At 44.8% G+C, this 19,494-nt stretch overlaps 1 protein-coding gene across 1 annotated transcript in view; it reads left to right on the forward strand.

Moving 5' to 3' along the window:
• LOC137419146 (voltage-dependent T-type calcium channel subunit alpha-1G) overlaps positions 1–19,494 on the forward strand; it is a 640,444-nt gene that overhangs the window by 532,591 nt on the left and 88,359 nt on the right. Inside the window, 1 exon segment of the mRNA XM_078768309.1 lies at positions 1,354–1,443. Within this exon segment, the coding sequence (XP_078624435.1) occupies positions 1,354–1,443 (90 nt within the window).

The raw sequence follows: 19,494 nt of genomic DNA on the forward strand, positions 1-19,494 counted from the left end.
GTCTGGAAGATGTTGATGAGCTTTTTTATTTTACCAAACTACTGGATTCTACTTTAGCTTGCCATGTTTTTTGGAATATTTTCATGAAGTACTGGAGTCCTAGTTTTCCAAATCCTCAACAGGAGGTGGTTTCTCACTTATTATCTCAACAGGTTCCCATATTACTTTGATCTGATTCGGTATTATTTAAATAATGCCTCTTTTAATGCAGACAATGACTGTAAGCCAAATATCAAGAGCTTTTATTTTCTTGTCGAGGCTCTAAGAGCTAACACATAGGACACACAGAAGCTTGTAGTAACTAGAACGGGCACTCGGTAGAGCGCATACCTTCGCCGCAGCTACTGTTCTGTACTTGGCATGGGAGTGTAGGGAACAGAACAACAAAAATACGATTTTGACCTTTTCGTGACCTTGACCTTGACCTTTGACCCGATTGCTCCCAAAATCTAATCAAATGTGTCCCGTATAATAACCAATCATCCCACCAAATTTCATGCAATTCGGTTGAATACTTTTTGAGTTATGCGAATAACATACACACACACACACAGACATACAAATAAATACACAGCGATCAAAACATAACCTTCCGCTTTTGCGAAGGTAATTATATGGAATTTGGGAAAAGGAGTTGGAGATAAATGATATACACGATGTTCTTCCATACGTAATGAATTCGGGCACTCAGCCTTTACCCAGCATGCAATTAATTTCCTTTGTTTTAAAAACCGAGTGACACTCGAGACAACCCTCCCCCAACACACAAGGCACGCATACCCACTGCAATGTCTGTAATGAACGGTTATACACCATACCCACACCCTCAAGTGTTATATCATCTTCCAATGTCCTCTGATCTGGGTTGTATTGTTCTCCTTGGGAGGCACCACACCTTATTCACTGTTTGTCTATCATAAAGCACTTTCAGCTCGACAGTCTCATTTTGGCTGTCTGTTCAGATGGAAAAAAGGATCTGTTTAGGGGCTTCAACTGGCTCTGCCGATGAAGCAAAATTTGTCAAGACTTTGCCTGCTGCCTATTTGTAGCAAACATGTTCTTCACCAGTATGGAAGCTCTTTCGGTTCTATTATCATCGGTAAAGAAGGGTAGACCTTCAAACAACATCAACAACATGGAAGCTCCCCACACAATGCATGGTTATTTAATTTTACACTGGCCTAACTATCTTACCCGGAACTCTACTGTACCAGGAAGCAAAAAGATAAAAAGAAGAGCCCACTGACGGTTGGGTTACAGTACTCGTGCGGATGTTGCTTATAAGGCCCGCTTTTGAATGTCGACCTCGAATGAAAGACTGGTTATTGATTTGCATATCTTTCCTTCTGGCAGGCACTCATGTCCCTCTTTGTAATGGCTTCGCGAGATGGCTGGGTGGACATCATGTACCATGGCATAGATGCCGTCGGAATTGATAAGCAGGTACGTCTTTTGCCCAAGCCCCATTGCATCTCGTGATTGTGGTTTTGGTTCGAGGCATCATATGATCATGTGCCAGTCTTGCATTGGTGTGTCTCGTCTTGTCCTGTCTATTGCATAATTACCCCGCGCACGCAAAGTGAAAAGTGCGGTTAAGCAATTGGGTCACTCTGTGTGTATCTCTGTCTACAAACGTCAGTTCATGATCGAGGAACAACTTCATTTCAATTGAATGTTATATTTTGAACATGAATTGGAAAACGAACCTGCAGAGCGTGAACCCAATCACGCCCAAGGAATTCACTACTCAGGAAATCACTACCCAGAGAGGAATGAAATTATTTAAAAAGTTACTCTGCCTGTCTGGCAGTCAATCAGACTTTAAAATCATTCCAAACAGGAAACTTACTGTTTTTAAGGATGTTATAAAGGACACAAACAACAGGCATAAAGATCTCACGTAACGTGTTAAGTAAGGGGATGAAAAGACGCTGCATCAACAGCGGTAAACTTATGGAATTTTTGCTCTACAACCTTTAAAATCCTTATTTCATTTCAATTGAATTATATACTTAAATGATGTTTACCGCAAATCGCCTTTTTGGCAAATTCAAAACCCTTCTGTTTCGCAGTACTTGGACAAAATATTACGGCACTTTACATCTTCTCGACCAATCAAATTTGCGGCTCACTCACATGCCCTTTTTCTCTAGGCTGCGTGGGGTAAAGTGTTCTGTGACCTCTCTGGTCATATGCAATTTACGCCCCTCCCCCGGGCCCCCCACACTCCTGCATGAGGCCACGGCCACATAACCTATGTTACTCCCCAGACAAAGTTGTATTTGTACCCCGAGTAAAGTATACAAGTGTTTATAGCTGGAGTAACCAGCTTAGCTCAAGCGAAAAAGAAACATTAACATATTTGAAATGAGGGCAAATATAATGGAAAAGCAATTACATCCAAATCATAATCCATCACAAATGTCAAATCATCATTTTACCTTTTCGTTGAATATATGTTGGTGAATGTGCCATTGATCACGTTTCTGATGACGTTCAGGAAGAAGAAGAAGCCTTACCACCAACTTCGATCGCTTCCGGGATTAATTGATTACTTGTGTTCAAATGCCTGGTGATCGTTTTGTATTTATTTATGCGAATGTGTACTTGTATATAACTGTCATTAATCAAAAAGATTTTTTAAATCCAAATTTTTTTAATTTTGTTTTTTTTTGCCTAAATCACTCCCAAGTCACTGATGAACCTCTGAAAGTTTGACGAAGATCTGTTCAGCCATCTCTGAGAAAAATGGCGACAAACAGACCAACAGCTCTCTTATATAGTAGATTTCCTCTCGTTATATTATTATTAGTCCCCTACCGGTGTACACCGGAGGGGACTATAGGTTTGCACGCCGTCCCTCCGTCTGTCCATCCGTCAATCAGTCAGTCTGTCAGTCTGTCAGTCCGTCACGCAAAGAACAGTTTCCCGGACTTTTTTTCTAAACGCTTTACGCTAATGATTTCTAACTTGGTACATGGTTTCCTCATGATAAGTTACAGATCAAGTTCGAACTTCACGACGTTTCGATCATTTTTGACAAAGTTATGGCACTTTGAACTTTGGGAATTCTGATAATTCTGATGATCCTTAACTCATAGTAAGGGCATTTTATGAGATATTTCACAAATCTGTTAACTAAATTGTTACCAAAAAATTTCTTCACCAATATGTTTGTAAAGGTGTGTAATAACATGTGTTAAAATGTTGAAGTTCAACTCCCGTGGGAAACCCAGAAAAAAAGCTGTTGAATTCGGGTACCGAAAAATTATTTTCGAGAATTTTGTTTTTTTAAATCGGCCCTTAAGTAACTTATGAGTGGTCAAATAAGGGTTTTTCATGATTCTGAGTTGATTGTTAACATTTATATTTTCACTTTTACATTTACACACAAAGTAGCTTTTATTTCACATACATATATAATACTCAAGAGTTATTTGTCATTCACAATGTCAGAAGTTTCAACAGTCATTGTCTATGTCTTCTTCAGACTCAACAACATCATGACTGCAGTTTCTGCATGTAATGCCATTACAGACTCCACAGGCCGAGATGCACGTGACCCCATTCTTCTTGCAGCTGCATCGCCGGTTGCTGCAATCTCCATGACAATTACAGCTCGTGAACTGCAATAGCTCCTCAGGAGCCGTGGGGTCCAGTGTTGGAACTGGCTCATACCCATGCACACCTATTGTCCATCCATAGTCACTGGGGTTCAGAGACATGCTCTGTAGAAGGATCCAGTCCCGGGTCTGCAGGTAGGCACGGAGTGAATGTTGTGCAGCTGCACCCTCTGTTGGAGGTAGAGTCTCTGGTTTGATCACTCCTGCCGCTGCCTTGAGAACATGTTGTACCGAATTTCACCCAATGTAGTATCTCGTCCATGGTAAATGTACTTGAAAATCGCAGTACCAGCCTGAATCACTGTTTCCTTTGCAATCTCCATGACATTTGTGTCATGTCATGTGACAATCTCCACATGTCATGTGACCATGACATGACAATCACTTTGTAAGCAGGCAAAGTTTCTAGTTCCTTCATGAGTTGACAGTACAGCCGTGCGCCCTTGGCATACTGATGATGGCCTGCAGCGGCAAAGATGTGAAGCATCTTGGTAACAATGCAGGACAGATGCCCATTGTGGTCTGCAAGTCGCTCAGTTCTGATAAAGACCTTGATCACATCTACCATGTGGTGGTACTCCACCCAGAGTGCAGGTGTTCTTCCTCCTTTTGCGAGTCGTTTGAAGGTTTCTTCAAACCTTTGCTCAAACACTGGCACTACTGGGTCTGAGTGTCTGGCTCCCATCTTCCCATCAGCCACCTTCTCCATGAAGGTCTTCATGTCACCACGCTCCTCCTCAGTGAAGGCAAGTTTCATGATGTGTTGATAGATGGCTGCATCGATGAGGAGGTGAACACGGATTGCCTTGTCAAAACATCCTCCATCCATGATGTGGTTGGCTGTCGTACTTCCAGGATAGATCAACTGGATCACATCTAGTAGTCCAGAATCTTCCATGATGTTACCCATTGATCCAAGATAAGACTTCAGCAGGTGAAAACCACCCAACCTTGGAATGACGGGTAGATTTGCCTGCTTTATTATATTCACAGCCTTCAGCCAAATCAGAAGATCAAAGGTCACTATAGCGACCCCAGCGCGCCGTATGCACTCTTTCAGAGTGGTGAAGATGGTGTTGAGGTCATTAGGGTCTCCTTCAATAACTGGGAGGAACTCGATCTGTGTGCTCCGCTTTGCATCATTAGCATGGATTCTCTTCATCCAGCCATTCCAGTTGGAGTGTGGGAACTCAGGATCGTTGGCTTTGATCACCCACCCCGCTGCCCAGAGTGTGTCACCTGGAGTGAGGAGTGGCTGATCATGAGCCAGGGAGGAGGAAAGCTCAGCGAGGGGGAGAAACATGATCGCGTTCGTTCCTATCTGTTTCCTGTTCGTAAATGGAATAATCTTTACTTCAGTTCCTCTCAGGATCTTAGCTTTGTCGAGTGCCTTCAACTTCACCCGGGGGAAAGCTGCTGTTGTCTGTGGATCTGGCAAAGGTGGTGCCGGAGAGGTGACTTCGATCCAACCCATTGAGTGAAAGGGAGTGTTTCCGTGAATAGAGACAATGTTTAAATCTATATTGTCTCCAACAAACTGAGTGACTGCATTGTTTGTTTCCCCAACCTCCATAAAGACCACCTGATCATTACTTGACAATTCACTTTCACTGGCTGGCACTTTGGCTGTCATCACTGATTGATCCTCAAGCGCAGCATCAACCGCAACCTCATCATTGATCTGTTCATCGGTTTCCTCCACAATGGTATCAAGAGTGCCAGAAGTATCTGGAACATCATCTCCACTCCTACTATTAAGGAAGCAGTATTTGTAGTTTTGTGTCTCCGTGTAAGACTCAGTGTATCCCAGCCGGTGGAACTTGTTGAGCATCCATTTTGATCCAAATCTATGATCAAGTTGTATGGCAAGCCCCATTTGGTGTGGCAATACTCCAGACCGAGGTCGACAGGCCTTAATAAAATTCTGCCCCCAAACGGCAACTCTTTCGTCTGTCTTGACAATCGGTCTCAAGAACATCTGAAGGCTTGCAGGAACAAGTGTCAGCTGACTATCGATGTCAGTCATACTGTGTGTGGTGGGGTATGACTTTGGACGTAAATCAATCAAGGCAATATCATTGGATATGAACTTGAGTGCCGTCTTTATGATCTGAGTCTTCTCATCTCCATGGTCAAGATTAGCATGATGCGCTCGCAGAATATTGTCGGTGCCATCTTTGAGACAGAGTACATCTGCCCTTCTTTCCTGTGTTGTGAAATACAAGGTGTCTTCGTATTTCTCTAGAAGTTTTATCTTTAGCCAATGCTTTGAATAAGAAAGGCTCTTCTCTGGTGACTGATCAAACTCCTGCAGCTTTTCATGGACTTGGTCCATGTTCATTACCCCATGCTCTAATTCTGAGTCTAACCATTCGCAGAATTCAATAAAAACTGCCTCTCGCTCCTCATCAATACTCCTCTGTCCTCTCTTCCTTTTTCCTTCCTCATCAGTCTTGGACAAACTGTCACCTCTCGCAAACATAAGTTTGCATCGCAAATGGTACAGTGTTTCTTCTGCTACCAAGTCGTTGATCCCTTCCAGGTGTCCAGTGACTTCAGTGCCCCAGTCATCCCCGCGACTCCGTGCTGTCTTCAGCAAGCTTGCCTTCAGTGTATCTGCAGTCAAATTATCTGGCACTCTGTATTTCTTTCTAGCTTGTGCTGGATTATTTTTGTAGAGCTGGGCTGGTTGGTTGCAAAGAATGCATACATCCTTATACAGGAGGTCAACTGACTGTGATCTTCTAGAACTGCAGCCAGTTGATGAACTGAACTCACAAGTAGTGCGTCTTCTCTTCAACTTTGATGACTCTTTCTCTGCCTTTGATGCTTGAGCTGACTTCTTGGTGGTTGCAACAAAGTTGTTGTGCAGATCATTTTTACACTTCTGGTGGTACCTCAGTTTTCCTTCCTTTTGAGCCTCCTTCATACGTTCCACAACAGTAACATTTTCGACAGTTTCTGCTTGTTTCAATGAAGTTGAGTATCCCTTTGGAGTTGCCTGTATGAGCCTTCAGCTGGTGTATCCGAGCGTGCACAGATGAAGCAATTGAGCACAGGTGGAGTAACGTCTTCATCCATATTGCTAGACTCCATGTCCTGCAAAGTAGAAAATGAGATATATTTAGAAATTATTTTTCCACAAAGGAGTGTCTGTGGTGAAATATAAATGTTAACAATCAACTCAGAATCATGAAAAACCCTTATTTGACCCCTCATAAGTTACTTAAGGGCCGATTTAAAAAAATAAAAATTCTCGAAAATAATTTTTCGGTACCCGAATTCAACAGCTTTTTTTCTGGGTTTCCCACGGGAGTTGACCTTCAACATTTTAACACATGTTATTACACACCTTTACAAACATATTGGGGAAGAAATGTTTTGGTAACAATTTAGTTAACAGATTTTCATGTTTCCCTTACTATCAGTGCCATTTTAAGTTTTAATCTCCTTTAAAAAAGATTTTCTCTGCAATAATAGGACCGATTGAGATCAAATTTTCACCCTAGGGGGGACTCGGTCTGTAGAATATTTTAATGGTAATTATGACGTCACAGGTCACGTGGTTCGGCCGCCATATTGTTTTTCGTGAAAACACGAAAACCCCTTTTTCTCTGCAACGGCTGAACAGATCGAGGCCAAACTTTGCAGGCAGAATCGCATACCGATGACGAACAATAAAGTCAGCGAGCATGACGTCATGCATCACATGGTTTCAGAGTTATGACGTTTTTAAGCATGAACCTTTAAAACCGAGCTCCTCCCTCATTTTTGATCCAATCGAGGGGAAACTTCACAGATCTGTTCAGCATGTCAGTCTACTAAAACGTCCTTTTGGAATTTGCGATAGGGCACGTGGTTTGGCAGATATCGTTAATTAAACGAAGTTATTTTAAAAAAATGTATATCTCTTGAATCGCTAGTACCTCAGACCGTGAGTTGGTAATTATATAATTCACACAGTGCAATATGTGCAGGCCGCTCCACGGAGCGACCTTGCGGGCTTATCAACGAGGCGAGGCGTGACACACATGTGTCTCAGCATACCTCAGATCAAGTTTGAAAATCAGCATCAACCGTGCATAAATTTGCATATTCGATCATTTTTGACAAAGTTATGGCACTTTGAACTTTGGTAGGGGACATGTATTGCAGCACAATACTCAGAATGCTTGTTCTTATGATTATATCTCAAGACTGTGTGGGGTGAGGTGTTCTATGACCTCTTTTATTTCTTTCTTTCACGATGCTTGCCTTGTATGTTGAGCTTTTTCTTTTCACACTCTTAAAAACAGCCCCGTGTGAGATCTGAATCCTTCTTTATCTTTCAATTGCTTTAAAAGTCTAGGTTCATAGAAGAGCGACTTGAAGGAAGGTAGAACATAACGCACAGGTGGTGGCAGTGGGGACAACATGTAGACTCAACAAGGAGGTAAATTAATAGGAGGATAGAAGATGGAAGGAAGCATAGTACCATATAAGGCGATGGGGAGAGGTGGAGCAGGCCAATGAGAATAGAAAAGACCACATATATAGGGATGGAGTATTACCTGGGGATCAGGTGGTTTTGCTGCCAAGCTTGAGCTCTGGAGAGAAGAGGAGAGTTGAACAGACTAACATCAAAGGATGTTTCAGAAGTGGGAGAACAGAGAAACAAATGATTTCCTTGAGAGCAATATCAATATGTCCACATCATGTGGTGTCGTGGTTAGAGCGCCCGCTCTGAGTCTGCGATGTTGGCAGTTTCAACCCTAGCTGAGTCGCACCAAAGATTTTTTAAATGTCAAGAACTGATCCCCCCTTTTTTTTTCTTTTTCTTTTTGTATACAAGATCGAGGCTCGTGTAAGAGCTAACACTAATCACAGAAAAAACAATTGGACAAACAAAACATACAATAAAGGGAGCGGGAGACAGGATGGGAAGAGAGAGGGAAGCACACAAGTACAACAGCAGAGAACAGGGACATCAGAAGATCTGTGGGAGGGAGAGGGCTTGGGGGGAGGAGGCATGGGAAGGCGGGGGGGGGGGGGGGGGGGGGTGAACTTGGAACTCAGGATTTTAAAACGATAGAGCATGGACAAACAACAATAAATTGGTGATAATAGCATAGGCTTTGATAGGCCTGAGGGCCTCCGAAGGGAACTCATATTATAATAATATTTTTGAGTTGCTCTGTAAATCAAGGAAGCGAAGAAATTACATTTTAACTTGATCGTGTGGAAGACCAATAATCTGAGCCTAGACAACAAGACTGATGAACTATTACCACCGATGGTGTCTGCATCGCAACACGTAAAACACTGTGTGCTCAGCCTTTCGGCTCAATTACCGAGACGAAACAAGAGAGTTGCCTCCCAGGTTAAATGGGAGGTGGAGGTCAATGGGAGGTCATCTGCCCCTATTGTCCAACCCTAACATTGCGTGGAGTTCCGCTCAATAGGGCCCTCACATTCCTCCATCACGAAAAGGTTGCACCCAAAATTGCATCTCACGTCAACCCAATACGTAGGCATTGTGGACACATCTGGGGTTCTGACTTCTCCGCTCTCTGCACATCGTCAATCGACCTTGTTCATGCTCAGGCAGAATATTGTGTTTCAGCTTGAGGATTGAGTTACAGAATACCTTTATGCAACTCCTTTGCTCTAGCTCCAAATGTTGGCAGAGATACCCCCACATCATGTCAAGAGAGAAGCTGCAACAGGACAAGTTGTCTTGAGCCCATCCGACATGCATCACATCCGCTCCACAACAAAATGGATCAGGAGCTGAAGAATTAATACCTCATCAGCTGCAAACCTTTCATCAGAGCAGCCAAATGCTACTCCCCAGAAAGACAAGTCAACCTCTAACGCCTGTACCTTCAACAGATGGTGGGAGAGCCAACCTCCAGGTTTTCTGGAAAACACCAATATCTCAAAAATATCACATGGCTCTGACTTACCGAGATTTGACTGGGTCAGGCTTCGAGACTCTGCACTGGCGTGGGATGATATGGCTCCTGCATGGACAAATACAGTCTCTCAGAGAGTCCACTGTGCATCTGCAGTCTCACCTAGACTGTTGACTACCTTGTGGAGGAGTGCGATTATCCACGGCTTTCCTGGGCCTGGAAGAAGCTGGAAAGGTTTGGCCAAGAGGTTTGGTCAGTGGCTGAAGACCACTATCTTTACCTTGTAATATTCCACCTATAAGAAGAAGAATGCATTTGAAAAAGAAACGATAATTGAAGAAGAAGTTGGTACTTGGATCAAATGTATTGCACTCAGCAGAGACATATTAACTAAGTGTTGTAATGAAGCTTGTGTGAAAGAAAAACACCAAGAACCTGTAAACCAGTCTATGGATGTAAACATACTGTTTCCTCAAAGCCAATGTCCAGCAAAGTTTATTCCCTAACGACAGCGTTCATTAAGTGAGCAGCAGACACCCCAACTCGAAAATGGAGTAGAAACAATTGCATTAGTGATGAGAGCTAATCATACCCTAAGGAAAACATCTTGGAGAGATAATGTGAGGCAACACCCTGCACTAGCAGATATTTTCTAATTATGAGCAGTTGAAGAAGCGCTTTTCATGAGTGGGTGGGTGGTGGTTCGCGTGCAGCCACCCGGCTGCTGGTTGCATCATTTCCAGTGGGCGCGTCTGCCGCTGATGCAATGCCTCTCGATAACCAGTTATCTGGTACTCATTTTGCCAACCTCGGAAGGATGACAGGCTGAGTCAACCCCACCTGGCGTTAATTCAACGGGATTCGTTACTCAGAACCTTAGGATCCCAAGCCCGCCGCCCTAAACATTAGGCCAACACCACGTAGTTTTCACGAGTTTGAGATGTAAAAAAAAAAGAATTAAAGGAACTGAATTCAGTGTGATCATTTTGCACAATAATGAAAGTGGAAAACAATGTTAATTATTTTTGCCCTTGCTTGAAAATTATCATTACACACAAAGAAGAAACTTTTCTGATAAAATTCCATGTTATTACCTCGTGCGCGAAGCAAAAGCGGGGTCAAGCAATTGGTTCACTCCTGTCTGTCTACCATGCCACAGATGACAGCTTATGATGGAGGAACAACTTGATTTAAATTGAATGTTACATTTTCAACATGAATCAGAAAATTAACCTCTAGTTTAACAGTACTTTGTCTCTGAATTCGTCTCAATCGCGCATACGCAGGGAGGAGCGATAATTTGTTTGATTGATAATTCTGTGGAATGTTTTGAGATCCCAGTGGGTGTTGTAAGGTAGGTGGGAGGTTTCATAAATTCTTCAATACAATTAAGTTTTTGAGTTTGAATCCATATGAAACTGCTCCTGATCCAGAAGTAAACACACATTCATGGACATTCGGACATTCACTGGTTTGATAATGTCTTATTACAATTGTGATTTTGAGATTCCACCCGAACGACGCCACTTCTATCCATCCTATGGTGGGTGGGAGGTTTCATAATTTTCTCAATGCAATTATGATTTTGATTTTCGATCCGTACCAAGTGATTTGTATCCACCCTTTCTCGCCCGAGTTTACCTCACGAGTGTTTGTAACATTGTATTTTGTTGTATTAATGCCATAGTATTAATTTGTGATTGGAATTATGCTGTTTGGAATGGAAATATAGAGATATTGAGTTTAAAGGAAATGATGTAAGGGTGTCCACCTACAACTTTTGTGGATTCACCATTTTCAGTTTTGCCATTGACTGGGTTTAGAAACATTCAGCTGCAGTACGGTAAGTTTTTTTTTGCCCAAGTCCTTTACGAAGTGACTGTCCATTCCTGACTTTTGACTGAATGTGGCACAGGAATGTGGAATTTATTGGTTCATGGTTTGCCACTCGCCGTTTTTTGCCCAAGTCCTTCACGAACCGGCTGTCCATGTCTGACGTTCGACTGAAGGTGGCACAGGAATGTGAAATTTATTTGTTCATGGTTTAGCAACTGCTGTTTCAGCATAGTATGTTTGAATGAGACCTCCCACCCATGTGCAGCAGAGGTACTATATATATATATAAATAAATATATATATATATATATATATATATATATATATATATATATGAGTCCATATAAACGTGAAAGGTTCAAGGTATTCCTGCACTTTATTTTCCACATGAGAAAATAATTTAGCAAAGATGGTGAAACTTTCATTACTTCACAACATATTCCCCGTAACATGAACAGGCTTGCCCCATCCGCATGACATCACTTTAATGCCAGATTCATAGAAGTCTTTCTGGGACAGGTGTGCAGCCTCTTGAGGACATTCGCCAAATCACTACCAAACTTGATGCCACCCATGTGTTTATTGTGCTCCAAAGAGATGAAAGCCGAAATATGACCAAGGCAGTACGGTGCATGGTTGAGAACCTCCCACACCATCTGCTCGAGCATTGCAGTGGCGATATTTGCTACATGGGTATTTGCATTCCACTGGCAGCCCCCTGCGAATTGCATTGCAAACAGCATTGCCTAGCAGGTCATTGTTATACTGGGCATTTATTATTCTGACACTGACAAGAAAATCGACTTGGGTCAATCTTTGGTAAACCAAAAACACTGTTGCCAACACTAATCTGGCAGATGTTATCATCTTGAGCTTCATAGATCGTTGCGGGCTGCAGTGCCACCCAACCACTTCCTTCTGCAATATCGTCGTGCACAAATATATGGCGGTTACTCAAGCAGTTCCATTTCTTTGGATATGGCAGGAGTCACAATTGTCACTGGAAGGCAACTATCGGGGTTTTCCTCGTCGGATGGTTGTACCCAATGCAAGTTGGCAGCCAAATCTTCCCCACTCTTCCCTACTACCCGGACTCGGTCTTGAGAACAGAGAGATATTGTTTCCTGGCTCTCCTGAGGGTGGACACACACTTGTTTCGGGCTTTGTGAAAGGAAATGAGATTTCCTTCCGTTGGATTTGCTTTCCAGGAGGCAAAGGCAAGTTGTTTCTGGGCAACAGCCTCACCACAAGATTCCGTGTACCATGGACGGGAGGAAGGGTATGACAACAGAAGACGAGATGGGATTTTTTTTTTTTTTTTTTTTTTTTGTATACAAGATCGAGGCTCGTGAAAGAGCTAACATTAATCACACAAAAAGACAAACCGACACACAAAACACAAAAAACAAGGGGAGCGGTAGACAAGATGGGGAGAGAGGGGGAAGGACACAAAAGAGAGGGGGAAGGACACAAACACAACATTTGAGAGCAGGGACATCGGGAGGACTTGGGGGGAGGTGGGAGAGGATTAAAACATATGAACACTGCAAGAACTCTGGGGTGAATTACCGGGGGTAGAAAAGATCAAGGTTTTCGATGGGGGAAGATAAGAGATGGTGGTGAACAGCTGTTTTAAAGACCTGGAGGGAGGAGTGGGATTGAAGGGAGTGGGGGAGTTTGTTCCAGAGGCGGGAGAAAAGGGGAATGAAAGAGTGAAGGTGAGCAGAGAGCCTAGACTTTGGCAGTTTAACCAGAAGAGGGTTGCAGGCAGATCTTGTGCGACCTGAAGGAATATTGCGCAGAGAGAGCTGGGGGAGCAAGGCCGGAGAGGAGTCGGTAGAAGACAGAAAGACCACCAACCTGCCTGCGGTGAGTGAGTGAAAGGCCCTCGGCGTTGACTACATCGCAGGAGATTCCAATGATTCTGAAAGCTTTGGCCTCAACAGCGTGAAGCCGAGCAAGGTGTGAGGCAGGAGCACCAGCCCAGAGGGGGGAACAGTATTCCATTGAGCTGCGGATGAAAGCCTTGTATGTGGTGAGGAGCTCAGGTGTGCCAAGGAAGGACTTCGCACGACGGAGGATGCCCAGTCGGCGACTGGCTTTGGAGGCCAGCTTGGAAATGTGGTTTTCCCAAGAAAGATCATGGCAGATAGTGAGACCCAAAAGCTTGAGCGACAGAACTTCTTGGAGAGGATTGTTGAGAAAGTAGATGGGAGGGTTGGCCAGTCGGTCCTTTCGGAGAGACATTGTAAGAGTGTGAGATTTGTCAGGATTGAAAGACATGTTCCACTTGTTTGACCAGTCTGTGATTTTGTCCAGGTCTGCAGAGAGTGAGGAGGCTGCAGACTGCCGATCTGAGGGATGAGGAATGGAGCGACAGAGAGTAGAGTCGTCAGCAAAGAGATAGAGAGGATTTTCAAGAGAGTCAGAGAGATCATTGATGAAGACCAGAAAAAGCACAGGGCCCAGAACACTACCTTGGGGAACTCCAGCCTGAACAGGAAGAGGAGATGAGAGAAACCCATTCAGGGCCACACGTTGACTACGACCAGAGAGGAAGTCCGCCAGCCATGCGTGGAGATTTCCATGGATACCAAAGGAGGAGAGTTTGGAGAGCAGAGCAGGGTGCCAGACCGTATCGAAGGCACGTGAAATGTCAAGGGAGACAGCTCTAATTTCCTGTTTGGCGTTGAGGACCTCCATCCATTGTTGAGAAAGCAGAAGCAGCATGTCCAGAGTAGAGTGACCAGGTCTGAAACCAAATTGATGATCAGAGATCAAGCCATTGGAGAAGAGGAAAGATTTAATATCTGAAGCAATGATGGATTCCATGACTTTGCTGATAATTGGGAGAAGGCTGATTGGTCTGTAGTTGCTGGGATCTGTTTTTGCACCTTTTTTGTGCAAAGCGGTGATGTTGGCTGATTTCCAAGCAGATGGCAGATGACCTTGAGCAAAAGAGAGGGTGAAGAGAACAGAAAGAGGGAGTGAAAGTGCAGAAGAACATGATTTTAGGACCCGTGGGCTGATGCCGTCAGGACCAGTTGCAGAATCAGAGTCGAGGGTTGCCAGAAACTTTTCCACCTTGTCAGGAGGAAAGGACACAGAGTCCAGGAGCAGCTGGGTACGACTGGGTACGGTGGGTACAGAGAGGGATGGGTTTGGGACACAAGATTTAGAGGCAAACACAGAGTTGAGGCATTCAGCTTTTTCACGTGCGGAGTCAGCCGTTAAGCCGTTTGAGGTGAGGGAGGGGATGGAGGGGGAACAAACACCAGAAACAGATTTGACCAGACGCCACCAGGATTTGGAAGAGGGAGACAGATAAGAGAGTTCGGTCTTGAGAATGGTGAGATATTGTTTCCTGGCTCTCCTGAGGGTGGACACACACTTGGTTCGGGCTTTGTGAAAGGAAATGAGATTTCCTTCCGTTGGATTTGCTTTCCAGGAGACGAAAGCAAGTTGTTTCAGGGCAACAGCCTCACCACAAGATTCCGTGTACCATGGACGGGAGGAAGGGTATGACAACTGAAGACGAGATGGTATAAATCTGTGCATGAGAGAGAGCAATTTACTTTGAAAGAATTCCCAGGATGAGTTGATGTCAGAGGCGGTAGAGATGGGAGACCAGTCCAGATGATTGATGGCTGCTTGAAGACCGTGCCAGTTGGCCTGAGTGAAATGCCAGACTCGTCGACGCTGAGGAGGCTCTCTGAGAATGGTCAGAGAGATGTCCACTTTGACAAGCACATGATCAGATGAGCCGATTGGAGCAGAAGAAGAGCAGCAGACATTTTCAGGGAAGTTTGTCATAACCAAATCCAGAAGAGAAGATGCTCCGTTGACTGAGATCCGGGTCGGGAAATTGACAGATTGTGTCAGTCCCAGTGAGTCGCAGAAGTCCTTTGCTGAAGAGCCATGGCTGGTGAGAGAGGTACCCACACCCAGCCAACTGGCATGGTGACAATTGAAATCACCACATATGAGGAAGAGAGAGTTGGGATGGGTAGATAGAAGTTGGTCCATATTATCAGACAGTGAGATGTAGATGGAGTCATCGCTGATTGGTGGACGGTACAACACACATATGAACAAAAGGTGGGAGCGAAGGGGAAGCCGTAGCCAAATGTATTCCTGGGGGTGAGGTGGAGAGAGGGCAGTGGAGGGCGAGTGAGGAAGAGAGTTTTTTATAAAGATAGCAACCCCACCTCCAGGACGAGGCTCAGGTCTATCATACCGGAGGAGGGAGTAACCTGGGAGAGATACCAAGGCATCAGAGACATCATGAAGGAGGAAAGTTTCTGTTAAGCAGATCACATCTGGTTTGTCAGAAGCAACCTGTATGGAGAGGTCAGTCAAGTTTGAGCGAAGGCCCCGGATGTTTGAGGTCCATACCGTCAATGAAGAGGAAGGGGGAGCATCGGGTCCAGAACAGGGGGGGGGAGGGGTAGGGTAAGATGTGGAAGAGGAGGAAGAGGTAGGGAGAGCTGTTGAAGGTGTGTCAGAGATTTCAGAATAGCTTGGAGAAAGGGAAGAATGGGGCGGACAAAAGGTTTGATGGAGATTGGGTGAGGCACAGTGAGGTGTTATTTGAGGAGGGGGAAGAGCAAGGCAGAAGGTTTGGGGAGATGAAGGTGAAAGTTGGAAGGAGGAAGAAGCAGGGAGGATGCTTTGAGGAGGAGGGGTGAGAGGGGAGTCTAGGAGGGGAGGAGCGAGGGAGAGTCTCGGAGGGGAGGGGTGTGGGGGGAGTTTAGGAGGGAGGGGAGGGAAGGGGCAAGGGGGGAGATTTGAAAGGGATGGGTGATGGGGAGGATTTGGAGGGGAGGGGTGAGATTGGATTTTGAAAAGTGTACGATTCATGGGAAACGAACATTTTTTGCAAAATGAGTTTGAGACCATCGAGTCAAAAATACGTTTGAGGACACTGGAGGAGGGATGGAGTTCTGGATAGTTTAGGGAATGTAGAAAGGAGGAACTGTAAGAGATGGTATTATATATATTTTTTGGAATGAATAGATTTGGTGAGCAAGACGAAAGCATCCTTTTGTAGGAAAAGAAGAAAAGGGTGTTATAATATATGAGAGAAAATAGTTGTTCAGGGGAGAGATTATACATTTATAACCGCGTGATCGCGAACGAAGAACGAACGAACAAAAAGAACAAATAAACGAATAAGACCTGGGAAGGAAATAGTTTTTTTGGGGTTTTTTTTTTTTTTTTTTTTTTTTTTGTGAGTACAGATATTAAACAAGGAGGTACGGGGTGAACTACTGGGACGAAACAGTGAACGAAAATAATTTCAGCGCATTCGACGAATCGCTGAGAGAAAAACAAACCACAAGGTCGGATACGGTACGGTAGTCCAAGCCTACGAGTACTCGGCCGCAGAATACTCGATACCATTAACAGACGATTGTGTATACATGTACGAAAAATTAGCACCGAAAATTTTCCAAAAGATACGCTATAGGTACATACACCGAAAGATAGATACAGTCTCGACAAAAACACGATTGAGAAATATCACTTAGCTTCGAAAGCGTGAGCGCATGGAGCAGCTTCGAAAAGACGTGCCCTCGCCGTGAGGCGAGGACGTGCCAACTCCTCATTTGGAGGGGAGGGGATAAATCTATGCATGAGAGAGCAGTTTACTTTGTAAAAATTCCCAGGATGAGTTGATGTCAGATGCGGTAGAGATGGGAGACCAGTCCAGATGATTGATGGCTGCTTGAAGACCGTGCCAGTTGGCCTGAGTGAAATGCCAGACTCGTCGACGCTGAGGAGGCTCTCTGAGAATGATCAGAGAGATGTCCACTTTAACAAGCACATGATCAGATGAGCCGCTTGGAGCAGAAGAAGAGCAGCAGACATTTTCAGGGAAGTTAGTCATAACCAAGTCCAGAAGAGAAGATGCTCCGTTGACTGAGATCCGGGTCGGGAAATGACAGATTGTGTCAGTCACAGTGAGTCGCAGAAGTCCTTTGCTGAGGAGCCATGGCTGGTGAGAGAGGTACCCACACCCAGCCAACTGGCATGGTGACAATTGAAATCACCACATATGAGGAAGAGATAGTTTGGATGAGTAGATAGAAGTTGGTCCATATTATCAGACAGCGAGATGTAGATGGAGTCATCACTGTTTGGTGGACGGTACAAAACACATATGAACAAAAGGTGGGAGCGAAGGGGAAGCAGTAGCCAGAAGTATTCCTGGGGGTGAGGTGGATAGAGGGCAGTGCAGGGCGAGTGAGGAAGAGAGTTTTTGATAAAGATAGCAACCCCACCTCCAGGACGAGGCTCAGGTCTATCATACCAGAGGAGGGAGTAACCCGGGAGAGATACTAAGGAATCAGAGACATCATGAAGGAGGAATGTTTCTGTTAAGCAGATCAAGTCTGGTTTGTCAGATGCAACCTGCATGGAGAGATCAGTCAAGTTTGAGCGAAGGCGCCGGATGTTTGAGGTCCATACCGTTAACGAAGAGGAAGGGGGAGCATCGGATACAGAACAGGGGGGGGGGGGGAGGGAGGGGGAGGGTAAGATTTGGAAGAGGAGGAAGAGGTAGGGAGTGCTGTTGACAGTGTCAGAGATTTCAGAATAGCTAGGAGAAAGGGAAGGATGGGGCAGACAAAATGTTTGATGGTGATTGGGTGAGGCACAGTGAGGTGTTATTTGAGGAGGGGGAAGAGCAAGGCAGAAGTTTGGGGGAGATGGAGGTGAGAGTTGTAAGGGGGTAGAGGCGGGGAGGATGCTTTGAGGAGGAGGGGTGAGAGGGGGGAAATGGAGAAGAAATGAGGGTGGGGAGATTTGAAGGGGAGGGGTGAGGGGGAGTTTATGAGGGGAGAGGTTAGGGGGGAGTTTAGGAGGGAAGGGACAAGGGGGGAGGGATTTGAAAGGGATAGGAGATGGGGGAGATTTGGAGGGGAGGGGTGAGGGGGGAGTTTTTGAGGGGAGGGGTGATGGGGAGTCTAGGAGGGGAGGGGTGTGGGGGGAGTTTAGGAGGGAAGGGGAAAGGGGGGAGATTTGAAAGGGATGAGTGATGGGGAAGATTTGGAGGGGATGGGCAAGGGGGAAGATTTGAAAGGGATGGGTGATGGGGAAGATTTGGAGGGGAGGGGCAAGGGGGGAGATTTGAAAGGGATGGGTGATGGGGAAGATTTGGAGTGGAGGGGCAAGGGAGGAGCTTTGGAGCGGAGGGGTGATGGGGAAGATTTGGAGAGGAGGGGTGAGATTGGATTTTGGAAAGTGTACGATTAATTGGAAATGAACATTTATTGCAAAATGAGTTTCTTGTGACCTTCGAGTCAAAAATACGTTTGGGGATGCTGGAGGGGGGGGGGGGGGGTGGGGGTGGAGTGCAGGTGAGTTTAGGGAATGTATGAAAGAGGCACTGTAATTTTTTTTGGAAAGAATAGATTTGGTGAGCAAGTCGAAAGCACCCTTTTAAAGAAGAAGAAGAAGAAAAAGGTGTTATAATATACGACAGACTACAGTACTTCAGGGGAAAGTTTAAACATTTTAAAATTTAACAATGAAAACTATCTGGGGAAATGGGGGTGAAACACGTGGTCGAAGAACGAACGAACGAATATGAACAACGAATAAACGAATAAGAACAACGAATAAGAACAAAGAAGGAAATGTTTTTTTGGTTTTTTTTTTTTAGTTGAGATTTTAAACAAGGACGTATGGGGTGAAAAGATTGGGAAAAACTGAGAGAACGAAAGTAAATTGGAGCACAATCGAAGGACCGCTGAGAGAAAAACAAAGCCTCAAGGTAGGACACGGTACGAGGCCTCAAAAAACGCGGCATGAAATAACCGACGATTTTTTATACAGGTATGAAAGATTAACACCGAGAATCTTCCTGGGGGACACACTACAGGTACACACACCGAAAGATAAATACAGTTTCGACAAAAATACAATTGTGAACAATTACTTAACTTCCAAAGCATGGAGAGCGTGCAGCTTCGAAAAACCGTGCCCTCGCCGACAAAGATCTCGCGAGATCTCTTCTGCTCCAATCGGTTCTTCTGATCATTTGCTCGTTAAAATGGACATCTCTCTGGCCATTCTCAGAGAGCCTCCTCAGCGTTGACCAGTCTGGCATTTCAATCGCCGACAGGGCGGATGAGGGC

The sequence above is a fragment of the Myxine glutinosa genome, chromosome 1 (assembly GCF_964187855.1).
Source record: "Myxine glutinosa chromosome 1, kmMyxGlut1.1, whole genome shotgun sequence".
Classification (NCBI taxonomy): domain Eukaryota; kingdom Metazoa; phylum Chordata; class Myxini; order Myxiniformes; family Myxinidae; genus Myxine; species Myxine glutinosa.